At 45.3% G+C, this 12,011-nt stretch overlaps 1 protein-coding gene across 3 annotated transcripts in view; it reads left to right on the top strand.

The window, feature by feature from the left end:
* Positions 1–12,011, top strand: part of vrk3 (VRK serine/threonine kinase 3) — a 62,487-nt gene that overhangs the window by 30,131 nt on the left and 20,345 nt on the right. For all 3 annotated transcript variants that reach the window (XM_070897967.1, XM_070897968.1, XM_070897966.1), the window contains 3 exons: positions 6,386–6,470; positions 11,607–11,709; positions 11,793–11,885. In XM_070897967.1, coding sequence (XP_070754068.1) covers positions 6,386–6,470; positions 11,607–11,709; positions 11,793–11,885 — 281 coding nt within the window. The remainder of the gene's footprint in view (positions 1–6,385; positions 6,471–11,606; positions 11,710–11,792; positions 11,886–12,011) is intronic.

The following is a 12,011-nucleotide window of genomic DNA, read 5'->3' as shown; positions in this document are numbered from 1 at the left end:
CCAGGTGGCCTACTCCTCCTATTTCTTATGTTCTTATGTCTTTACACTGAGAACACCATCCATCTTGGTGAACATTACCACTGTGCTAAATGGGATAGATTCAGAACAGATCTAGCAGCTCAAAACTGGGCATCCATGAGGCGCTGTGGGCCATCAGCAGCAGCAGAATTGTACTCCACTACAATCTGTAACCTCGTGGCCCGGCATATCCCTCACTCTGCCATTACCATCAAGCCAAGGGACCAACTCTGGTTCAATGAAGATTGCAGAAGAGCATGCCAGGAGCAGCAGCGAGGCGTACTTAAAAATGAGGTGCCAACTTTGGGAAGCTGCAACACAGGACTACATGCATGATAAAAAGCAGAAGACAAGGTTAAGCGATCCCACAACCAACGAATCAGATTAAAGCTCTGTAGTCCTGCCACATCCAGTCGTGAATGGTGGTGGACCATTAAACAACTAAGAGGAGGAGGCTCCATGAATATCCCCATCCTCGATGATCGCGGAGCCCAACACGTGCGTGCAAAGACAAGGCTGAAGCGTTTACAACCATCTTCAGCCAGAAGTACCAAGTGGATGATCTATATCGGCCTACTCCTGAGGTTCTCACCATCACAGAAGCCAGTCTTTAGCCAATTCGGTTCACTCCACGTGATATCAAGAAAAAGCTGAGCACACTGGATACAGCAAAGGCTATGGGCCCCGACAAGATCCTGGCTGTCGTGCTGAAGACTTGTGCTCCAGAACTAGCCCGCCTTCGGCCAGGCTCCTCCAGTACAGCTACAACACTGGCATCTATCCGACAATCTGAAAAACTGCCCAAGTATGTCCCTTCCACAAAAAGCAGGACAAATCCAGTCCGGCCAATCATCGCCCCATCAGTCTACTCTCAATCATCCGTCAACAGTGCTATCAAGCGACACTTACCAATAACCTCCTCGCCTTTGGCCAGTTTGGGTTCCGCCAGGACCACTCTGCCCCAGACCTCATTACAGCCTTGGTCCAAACGTGGACAAAATAGCTGAATTCCAGAGGTGAGGAGAGAGTGACCGCCCTTGACATTAAGGCAGCATTTGACAGAGTGTGGCACCAAGGAGCCCGAGTAAAACTGAATTCAATGGGAATCGGGAAAACTCTCCATTGGCTGGAGTCATAGCTAGCACAAAGCAAGATGGTTGTGATGGTTGGAGGTCAATCATCACAGCCCTAGGACATCACTGCAGGAGTTCCTCAAGGCAGTGTCCTAGGCCCAACCATCTTCAGCTGTTTCATCAATGACATTCCCTCCATCATAAGGTCAGAAGTGGGTATGTTCGCTGATGACTGTACAGTGTTCAGTGTCATTCGCAACTCCTCAGATAATGGAGTTGTCCATGTCCGCATGCAACAAGACCTGGATGACATTCAGGCTTGGGGTGATGAGTGGCAAGTAACATTCGTGCCACACCAGAGCCAGGCAATGACTATCTCCAACAAGCGAGAGTCTAACCACCGCCCCATGATATTCAACGGCATTACCATTGCCAATTCCCCCCGCCCCCCCCACCATCAACATCCTGGGGGGGGGGGGTCACCATTGATGATAAGCTGAACTGGACTCGCCACATGAACACTGTGGCAACAAGAGCAGGTCAGAAGCTGCGTATTCTGCAGCGGGTGTCTTGCCTCCTGACTCCCCAAAGCCTTTCCACCATCTGCAAGGCACAAGTCAGGAGTTTGCTGGAATACTCTCCATTTGCCTGGATGAGTGTAGCTCCAACAACACTCAAGAAGCTCGACACCATCCAGGACAAAGCAGCCTGCTTGATTGGCAGTCGTCCACCATCTTAAACATTCACTCCCTCTATCACCAACGTACTGTGGCTGCAGTGTATATCATCTAAAAAATGCACTGCAGCAACTCCCAAACCTGTGACCTATACCACCTAGAAGGACAAGGGCAGCAGGCGCGTGGGAACACTACCACCTCCAAGTTCCCCTCCAAGTCACACACCATCCTGACTTGGAAGTATATCGCCGTTCCTTCATCATCACTGGGTCAAAATCCTAGAACTCCCTCCCTAACCACTGTGGGAGTACTTTCACCACAAGGACTGCAGCAGTTCAAGAAGGCGGCTCACCACCACCACCTTAAGGGCAATTAGGGATGGGCAATAAATGCTGGCCGTGCCAGCAACGCCCAGATCCCAGAAATTAATAAAAGAAGGAAACAGGATATTTGGTCTAACCAGTCCATGTGGACGTTTGTAAAAACAGCGAAATTTACAGCAGGGAAGGAGGCCACCCTGAAGGTTACATATAAACCTATGAACAATGGCGGAAAGGCAAAGAGCACCCAGCCCAACCAGTCCGCCCCTCATAACTGCGACACCCCTTACACTGAAAGCATTCTACGTGCCACCTCCTGTCTTTTCTCATCTAAATCTATCAGCATAACGCTCTATTCCATTCTCACTCATTTGCTTGTCTAGCCTCCCCTTAAATGCATCTATACTATTTGCTTCAACCACTCCCTGTGGTAGCAAGTTCCACATTCTCACCACTATTGGGTAAAGAAATTTCAACTGAATTCCCTATTGAATTTCTTGGGGACTGTCTTCTATTGATGGCCTTTAGTTATGCTCAAATGGAAACATTCTCTCTCTATCCACTCTATCAAAACCTTTCATAATTTTGAAGACCTCTATTGGGTCACCCCTGAGCTGCCTTTTTTTTTCCCAAGAGAAAAGATTCGGCCTGATATGTATACCCTCGTATTTCTGGTCTACTGGGCTTCCCTCATCCACCAACTTTGTAACTTTTACAAAAAATACAATTGGGTTTGTAATACATGACTTTTTATGAAGCCATGTTGGGTGTCTCCAATATGCCCCTCCAGCCAAGTATTCATTTATTGCATCCCTTATGATTCCCACAAGCATCTTTCCTATTACTGATGTTAAACTGATGGGCCTATAGTTACCCGGGTCTGTCTTGTCACCTTTTTTTTTTAAAATGGACACTACATTAGCCTCCTTCCAATCTGTAAGAACCATTCCAAAGTGCAGTCAGCTATTAAGGCACATAGAAACATAGAAAATAGAAGCAGTAGTGGGCCATTTGGCCCTTCAAGTCTGCACCGCCATCCAACATGATCATGGCTGATCCTCTATCCCAACACCATATGCCTGCTTTTTCCCCATACCCCTTGATGCCTTTTGTTTCGAGAAATCTATCTATCTCCCTCTTAAACATATTCAGTGACTTGGCCTCCACAGCTTTCTGTGGTAGAGAATTCCACAGGTTCACCACCCTCAGTGAAAACATTTCTACTCATCTCTGCCCTAAATTTTCTACCCCATATCCTGAGACTGACCCCTTGTTCTAGACTTCCCAGCCAGCGGAAATAACCTCCCTGTATCCAGTCTATCCAACCCAGTCAGAATTTTCTACGTTTCAATGAGATCCCCTCTCATTCTTCTAAACTCTAGTGAATACAGACCTAGTTGACCCAATCTCTCCTCATACGACAGTCCTGCCATTCCAGGAATCAGTCTGGTGAACCTTCGCTGCACTCCCTCTATGGCAAGTATATCCTTTCTTGGGTAAGGAGGCCAAAACTGCACATACTACTCCAGGTGCGATCTCACCAAGGCCCTGTATAAATGTAGTAAGACATCCTTGCTCCTGTACTCAAATCCTTTTGCAATGAAGACCAACATACTATTTGCCTTCCTAACTGCTTGCTGCACCTGCATGTTTGTTTTCAATGACTGGTGTACAAGGACACTCGGGTCCCTCTGTACATTGACACTTTCCAAGCCATCGCCATTTAAATAATACTTTGGCCTTATGTTTTTCCTACCAAAGTGGATAACTTCACATTTATCCACGTTATATTGCATCTGCCATGTGTTTGCCCATTCACTCAACCTATCTAAATCGCTTTGCAGCGTCTTTGCATCCTCCTCACAACTCACAATCCCACCTAGTTTTGTGTCGTCAGCAAACTTGGAAATATTACATTTGGTTCCCTCATCCAAATCATTTATTTCATGAATCCATGTTGACTTTGTTTGACTTTGTAAGTGTGCAGTTATCACATCCTTTATAATAGACTCCAGCATTTTCCCTACTATTGATGTCAGGCTAAATGGTCTCTGGTTTCTCGTTTTCTCTCCCTTTTTTAAATAGTGGGGTTGCATTTGCCACCCTCCAATCTGCAGGAACTGTTCCATAATCTATAGAATTTTGGAAGATGACAACCAATGCATCTACTATTTCCATGGCTACCTCTTTTAGTACTCTGGGATGCAGATCATCAGGCCCTGGGGATTTATCTGCCTTCAGTCCCATTAGTTTCTCCAGCACTATTTTCTTACTAATAATCATTTCCTTTAATTCCTCTTGCTCACTAGACCCTTGGTTCCCTAGCATTTCTGGGATGTTATTTGTGTCCTCTTCCGTGAAGACAGAACCGAAGTATTTATTTAATTGTTCTGCCATTTCCTTATTCCCCATTACAAATTCTCCCGTTTCTGTCTGTAAAGGACCTACTTTTGTCTTCACTAATCTTTTTCTTTTTACGTACTTCTAGAAACTTTTGCAGTCAGTTTTTATGTTCCTTGCAAGTTTACTCTCATTATTTTTCCCTTCTTAATCAATCTCGGTCCTTTTTGCTGAACTCGAAACTACTCCCAATCCTCAGGTTTGCTACTTTTTCTGGCAACTTTGTATAACTCTTTGGATCTAATACTATCCTTAATTTCTTTTGTTAGCCATGGTTGGGCCACTTTTCCTTGCCCATCTATGCCCACTCAATTCTCTAAACTATGTGTAACGTACTCCATTGTGGACTCTGCCCCATCTATTAATCTCCGAAATGGTCCCAGATCTCCCCTATCCCAACAGTAATTGAGAAAAACTCTCTAGACTTTTTATCCATCCTCCTATCTCCATGATGCAGCCCTGACCTTCTATCCCCTAGCCTGGTTCCACTAGCTCAGAAATCATTATTTAGTACTGTAGGATATTTGATCACCTCAGTCTGTATCTTTTAATCTTCAACCTCATTCACGCTAAACAAACTGTTCGTTAGGAGTCTGTTCTATGTATCCAATACTTACAGGAAGAAAAGAAAAATCATCCATTCTAGAGGTTTGTTCATTTTTAACCCGAGTCTTGAGGTACTTCACTTATGGGCCAACTTAACTTCAGAGTTCATTTTTGGTGAAATGGGATTAGTCAGGAAAGCTTACAGCACAGTATTTTACACAGTTGTGCAGTTCAGTTGTTGACTTTAAAATAATTGTGCTTAATGTTTTGTTAAAAATTTCTGAATCCTTTAAATTATCTGCCTAGTAGATGCTTAATGTCATCTTTAAAACTTCAGTTTAAGCAACCTACACACTTTAAAAGTAACTAAGACCGTGACACCCTGGTCCACTCTTCAATCACCCCCAACACCCCCCTTCCCTTCCTATGGCACTTTCTCCTGCAAACGGAGGAGCAATACCTGCCCTTTTACCTCCACCCTTCCCACTGTCCAGGGCCCCAAACACTCCTTCCAGGTGAAACTGCAAGTTACTTGTACTTCTTGCAATTCAGTATCCTGTATTCGCTGCTCACGATGCAGTCTTCTCTACATTGGGGAGACCAAACGCAGATTAGGTGACCACTTTGCGGAACACCTCTGTTCAGTCCGCAATTATGATCCTGAGCTTCCGGTCGCTCCACTCCCACTCTGATCTCTGTCCTTGGTCTCATGCACTGTTCCAGCATAAGCTTGAGGAACAGCACCTCATCTTTCAATTAGGCACTTTACAGCCTTCTGGACTAAACATTGAGTTCAACAATTTCAGACTATAACCTCGGCCCCTATTTTTTCCCATGGCAGCTGTTGATGATTCTGCCATTCTCATTTACATCACTTCTAGACTCCACTTTTGTTTTTTTTTTAACTTGTCCCATTATCATCTCCTTTTGCTTTGAACTATCATACCTTTTGTCATTTAATCACTTCTGCCTTCCACCCTATCACTGATCTTCCCTTTTACTCTTTTTCACCTTTTCCTGCCCCTGCACTTGCTTAAAATCTGTTACATCTCTAACTTTTTCCAATTTTGACGAAAGGTCATCGACCTGAAACGTCAATGGTTACTCTCTCCACAGATGCTGCCTGACTTGCTGAGTATTTCCACCATTTTCTGTTTTTATTTCAGATTTGCAGCATGTATTTTGCTTTAGAATTAATTTATTCTGTTGTACTTTCTATAATTTCTAGAGGCATGTTAATAGCTGACACAATATAATGGAATATGTTGTAAATGATCTCTATTTGAAAACCACATTGGTTTTTTTTAACCAGTTAGTATTGCTGATTTGTATTTGATTTTTATTTTGTCAGTTGAAAAATGGATGAAGTCTCGTATGATGGCATTTCTGGGAATTCCGACATGTGTTGGCTTTGGATCCCATGAAAATACTTACAGGTTAGTGCACTAATGTGTGGTGCAGTAAGAAAACATGACTAACCATCTAACTAACACACTTTTTTTTTCCATCTGAAATTCTAGTACAGGTTGTACCTCTCCAGTCCAATGGAATTCTCATGTTAGCATGTTGGTTCGAGGCCCTGCTAATCCGGTTACATGTCCGTTTCCAGAGCTGCCTCAGCCCCAGTGCCCGCCTGGCGATCACTTACCAGTGTCTTGCTGTGAGAGTGCACCAAGCCCCCCGGGCCTGACATCGAGCTCCCCGGTGCACGATCTCTCGGCTGCTCAAGCGGACGAAGGAGATGAAAATATCAGCCAACAGCACACACCCGACCTGTGCCATCGCAGCAACTGGTTCCGCTCACGTTATTTCGGGGACCCCCTAGAAACGTACTACAGACACTCGGGTCCATGGACCCCAGTTGAGAACCATTGTTTTATTAGATGCCCTGTTTTACATGAAGAAGCTATCACAATGTAAATAAATTGACATTTGAGGAAAGTTGCCTCAAAACCTGCTAACTATTTGTACAAACTTATTTTGAAGGAACAACTGCTGATCTCTGAACTTGTTGTATTTCTTTACCCTCCAAGATATGGCAATGTGTTAACTTCTGCAAGGGATATGAAGTCTACTGTACATGGTCCATGTCTGAGCCATACAGGAGGCCGGGTATTACTACAGCCCTATAGACCATGAGCTTGGTTGCAGATTTGAGAATCTGACCGGAGAAATACCACCAATGATGCCTCCGCAAGATCCTACAAATCCCTTGGGAGGACAGAAGCACCAACATTAGCATCCTCGACCAGGCCAACATCCCCAGCATTGAAGCACCGACCACACTTGATCAACTCCGCTGGGCATACCACATTGTCCGCATGCCAGACAGGAGACTCCCAAAGCTAGCGCTCTACTCGGAACTCCTTCACGGCAAACGAGCCAAAGGTGGGCAGAGGAAACATTACAAGGACACCCTCAAAGCCTCCCTGATAAAGTGCAACATCCCCATCGACACCTGGGAGTCCCTGGCCAAAGACTGCCCTAAGTGGAGGAAGTGCATCCGGGAGAGCGCTGAGCACCTCGAGTCTCATCGCCGAGAGCATGCAGAAATCAAGCGCAGGCAGCGGAAAGAGCGTGCGGAAAACCTGTCCCACTCTCTCTTACCCTCAACAACTATCTGTCCTGCCTTTGATGGATTGTGGCTCTCGTATTGGACTGTTCAGCCACCTAAGAACTCATGCTAAGAGTGGAAGCAAGTCTTCCTCGATTCCGAGGAACTGCCTATGATGATGATATGAAGTCTAATACTATACATATTCATTTGTATGAATGTACTCAAGCACATCAATCTGACACAAAGTTTATGTTAGTTTAAAAAGTAGAGCACTAAACCCAAATTAGGAGTATATATTTATATTTAGAAAAGCTGGGCTCAAGTTCCGTCCGCCCCCACCGCGCGCCAAAAAGTTCAGTTACAATTCTGGCTGATCCTCGGGTTGTCTTCAACCGCAGCGTGGCGCAGCAGAATGAGAGGGGGCGGAGCTAGGGCCGTGCTGGGTAAACAGAGTCAGCAGGGGGGTGGGGCTAGGGTCTAGTGTCTGAGTGCCGGCGGCGTTGCGCATGCACATTGGAGCGGTCGGGCATGCGCAATGGCTTATTAACATTGGCAATCTGCCAATTTTAAAGGGAAAGCCTTAAGTGATTTTTGGTGCCAGATTAATTTTTGGAGCCTGAAGGAGTGCTGTTTGGCGTACTGTGGAAGAAATCAGCTGCTGGAATTAGTGAGTGCCTCTGTGTTGCTGCTAAACTTCTAGAAGGAGTGCTGCACAGGTGCATGCAAAATAAGGACTGTGTGTTTTGAAAAATCACTGAGTGTCAATTCAATACAGCAATGCAACAACGTGCGCCAAGAATGAAGAATTTCTCGCATAACGAAGTGGAGATACTAGTTAATATCATTGAGAACAGATGGCAGGAGCTGGATACCAGCAGCAGAGGTCGCACAAAAGTGCCACCCAAAGAAATGAAGAAACGCTGGAACCTAGTTCCAGTGGTGGTGGTGGAATGCAGTATGGAACACCCAGGGTCCCACTGTCCCAGCCTGTGCCTCCCAGTGCTGGTGGAATGCAGCCTTGTAACACTCATGGCCACACCGTCCCAGCCTGCGCCTCCCACTGTAGGGGTGCCGCGAGACAGACCCAGGGCGAGGGGAAGGAGAAATGTACCACATTGTCCTGAGATGCAGGGTGCAACAGATGTAGCTTGGGTGTGGAGACCAATGACCTTACCCGATCATTTGTGCACACCGTTAGTGGGGTGGATGATGAGGTAACGGGACTGTTGGGAGAAATAGCAGTAATGGCACGGGGAATGAGAGGGGTAATTTCAGAGGCAGAGGGAACAACGGCACAGGCCATAAGGGAGGGAATGTCACAGGCAGCCGAAACGACGGCACATGCCATTAGGGAGGTAGCTGCTGCAATAAGGGAACTCAGCCAGGACAATCAACTGCCACTCCCACTGCAATCCCCGCACTAGCCTCTGCAGAGACCCAAGTCCACCCCCCTCCACCTATGAAGAAGTGCACATTCACTGAAATGTGGATGAGATGGGTGCAGCCTTTCTTTGCTGTTGTTGTTGTTGTTGTTGATACTCTTGTAACTGTTTTCAAATTTAAAGTTTTTTGTAAGTTATGTAAATTTACAACTTTATAAGTGATAAAGTTTTTAAGTGATCTTAAAGTATCATATTAAAGTAAAGTTTGATATAAAAATTATTTTATTACACTAAAATGGAGTACATTTTAAACCTTTCAATAAAATATATTTTACATTAAAACTGAATCCCGTTTCATAAACACAACATTGAGGAACAACTGCAAAAAATAAACATCCATGCAGAACGGTTGTCACTGAGCCCTCTGGCATCAGTAAAGCGTTCACGAATGAGCTGCTGGCCCAAGGCTCAAGCAATCGTTAAAGGAGCACAATGGCCCGCCCTCCGACGTCGTGCTCCGGCCTTAGACACTTGCATGGTTTCCTGATCGTCGTCATCATCCTTTCCACCGCCTCCTGGTCGTCACCTGCATCTTCCAAATCATTATCACCAGGCACTCTCACCGCAGGTGGATGGTCTTCTTCCACTATCAGCTGCTGCTGCCTCATGATGGCTAAGTTATGCAGCATGCAGCACACAACAGTCAACTGACCGACAATCTCAGGGGAATATTGCAAATAGCCTCCAGAATGGTCCAGGCATCGGAAACGCTGTTTCAAGATGCCAATGGTCCTCCCTATGATGCTGCGTGTTGTAATGTGCGACATGTTGTATTGATGGTCATCTTCCGTCCGGGTTACACATAGGGGCGTCATGAGCCAGGTGGCCAGATCGCACTCTTTGTCTCCCAGTAGCCAGTTCTGCCCTTCTGGCTGCTGCTCAAACATGTCAGATATAATGCTGTCATGTAGGATGAATGCATCATGGGTGCTGCCAGGGTATCTTGCATCGACTGACATGATGCCATACTTGTCGTCACACACGAGCTGCACATTAATGGAGTGGAAGCCTTTTGTATTCCTGAACTGCTCGGCATCCTCCACAGGTGCTTGCAAGGCGATGTGGGTGCAATCAATGCAGCCCTGTACCTTTGGGAAGCCAGCAATGCTGGAGAAGCCCACAGCCGTGTCACGCATTGCTTGTGCAGTCATTGGGAACTTGATGAAGTCATTCCTCTGCGCATACAGTGCAGCCGTGAGAGATGGCGCACACATCTCCAGTTGTAGTTTGAAACGATCCCGAGGCATAGAAGAAAAGTGCAGCTGCAACCTTCACTTCAACAGACAAGGCAGTCCACCTGCTGCTTCTCGGCTGTAACTCTGGTCTCGCCAACTCACAGATCTCACTGACCACTTCTCTGCCTGACTCAAAATTGCCGAGGTGTGTAAGGCCTCCTGCCCAGCAGCCTACGGGCTCTGATGTTCCTGATGCGATGAGCTCTAATCAATTCTCCTACGTAGCACCGAGATGCATAATCATTGCAAAATCCGTGGCATTAATATTGCTGCACCCATCGTTAAAGTAAAAGTTAAACTTTTAAAGGTTAAAGAAGGTGAAAAGTGGCAGTACAGCTCTTCCCTATCCAAACAAGGTAAGACACCCAAAAGGTCTTTTGTTCTCTCCCTCTCCCCCTTCAGTCATGTGACCCCTCTCCCTTCTCTTCCCCCCCTCCCCCCCCCCCCCCCCCCCAGCCTGCCGAGTTCAGCCTTCTCCCTCCCCCCCCCCCCCCCCCCCTTCAGATGCTGCATTGAGCCTTCTCCCTCCCACACCTAGCCTTGGCCAAAGGGCTTGCTGGTGCATTGTCCCGCACCTAGCCCTGACCGAAGGGACTCCCGCATGGCCAGCCGCTGCCGAGTTTAGTTGAAGGTAGGATTTACTTCAGTTCTTTTTGTTGATTTAATTATTCAGTTCTTTATCTTTTTATTGAATGCTTATTACTTTTTGTGCTTGGTGCTTTAATTGTAGTTACTTGCACCGATTCCTTAACTCTAGGTAAGGTTTTTCTGTGCGGACAGAAGTGGCAACATATACTGGCCTAAGTTAGTTTGGAGCAACTATTTGCTGGCCAAAATCACTTAAATGGCCAAAGCCAGCGTAAGTGGCTGGGAACGCCCCCTTTTGGAAAAAAAATAAACAAAAAAACCTAACTAACTCACTTACACTGGCGCAAATTAAATGGCCAGAATTGCAACTAAAAAGATACTGCAGAAAAATCAAGTTGCTCCAAAAAAAAACTGAGCAACTCCTGGGGAAATTTGGGTCCACTCAATTGTTGTGCTTGAGTACCTACAAATGAATATGTACTGTAATAACTTCTGCAAGGCATGTGAAATCTTAACACATTACAACACGTTCAGAGATCAGCAGTTGTTGGTTCTTCAAAATGAGTTTGTACAAATAATTAACAGGTTTTGTGGCAGCTTTCCTCAAATGTAGATTTATTTACATTGTCTTGCACTAACTTTGTGTGATGTATTCAAAAGTATTTGTGTAAGACATCTTGTACATATTACTGTTTTATCAGACTTATCACCTGGATGTTAATTTAAACTGTTTGACATGGATTCTTATAGGTTTCTAGTATTCCCAAACTTGGGTAACAGTCTGCATTCAATTCTTGAGAAAAATAAGAAACCCTTGTCTGACAAAGCAGTACTTCAACTGTCTTATAGAATGGTGAGTGTTTCTAAAAATATATATTCCTCGTTTGGATTCAGTGCTGTACTTTTTAACTAATATAAACTTCATGTCTTCATCAGATTGATGTGCTTGAGTACATTCATACAAATGAATATGTGCACGGCGACATCAAGGCAGAAAATATATATGTGAATCCAAATGATCTAGAACAGGTAGGAAACATTTCTCCATACAGAACAAATGAACTTAACAAAAGGCAAGCTTAGCACCTGGCTCTCTTGTGTCATCCTATAGAAAATTAATGGCTGACTTCTCTAATGGCTCAGTGAGATTTTAGC

The sequence above is a fragment of the Pristiophorus japonicus genome, chromosome 13 (genome assembly GCF_044704955.1).
Source record: "Pristiophorus japonicus isolate sPriJap1 chromosome 13, sPriJap1.hap1, whole genome shotgun sequence".
NCBI lineage: Eukaryota > Metazoa > Chordata > Chondrichthyes > Pristiophoridae > Pristiophorus > Pristiophorus japonicus.
The sequence above is the reverse complement of the archived record's forward strand: the minus strand, read 5'-3'. Positions and strand labels throughout refer to the sequence as shown.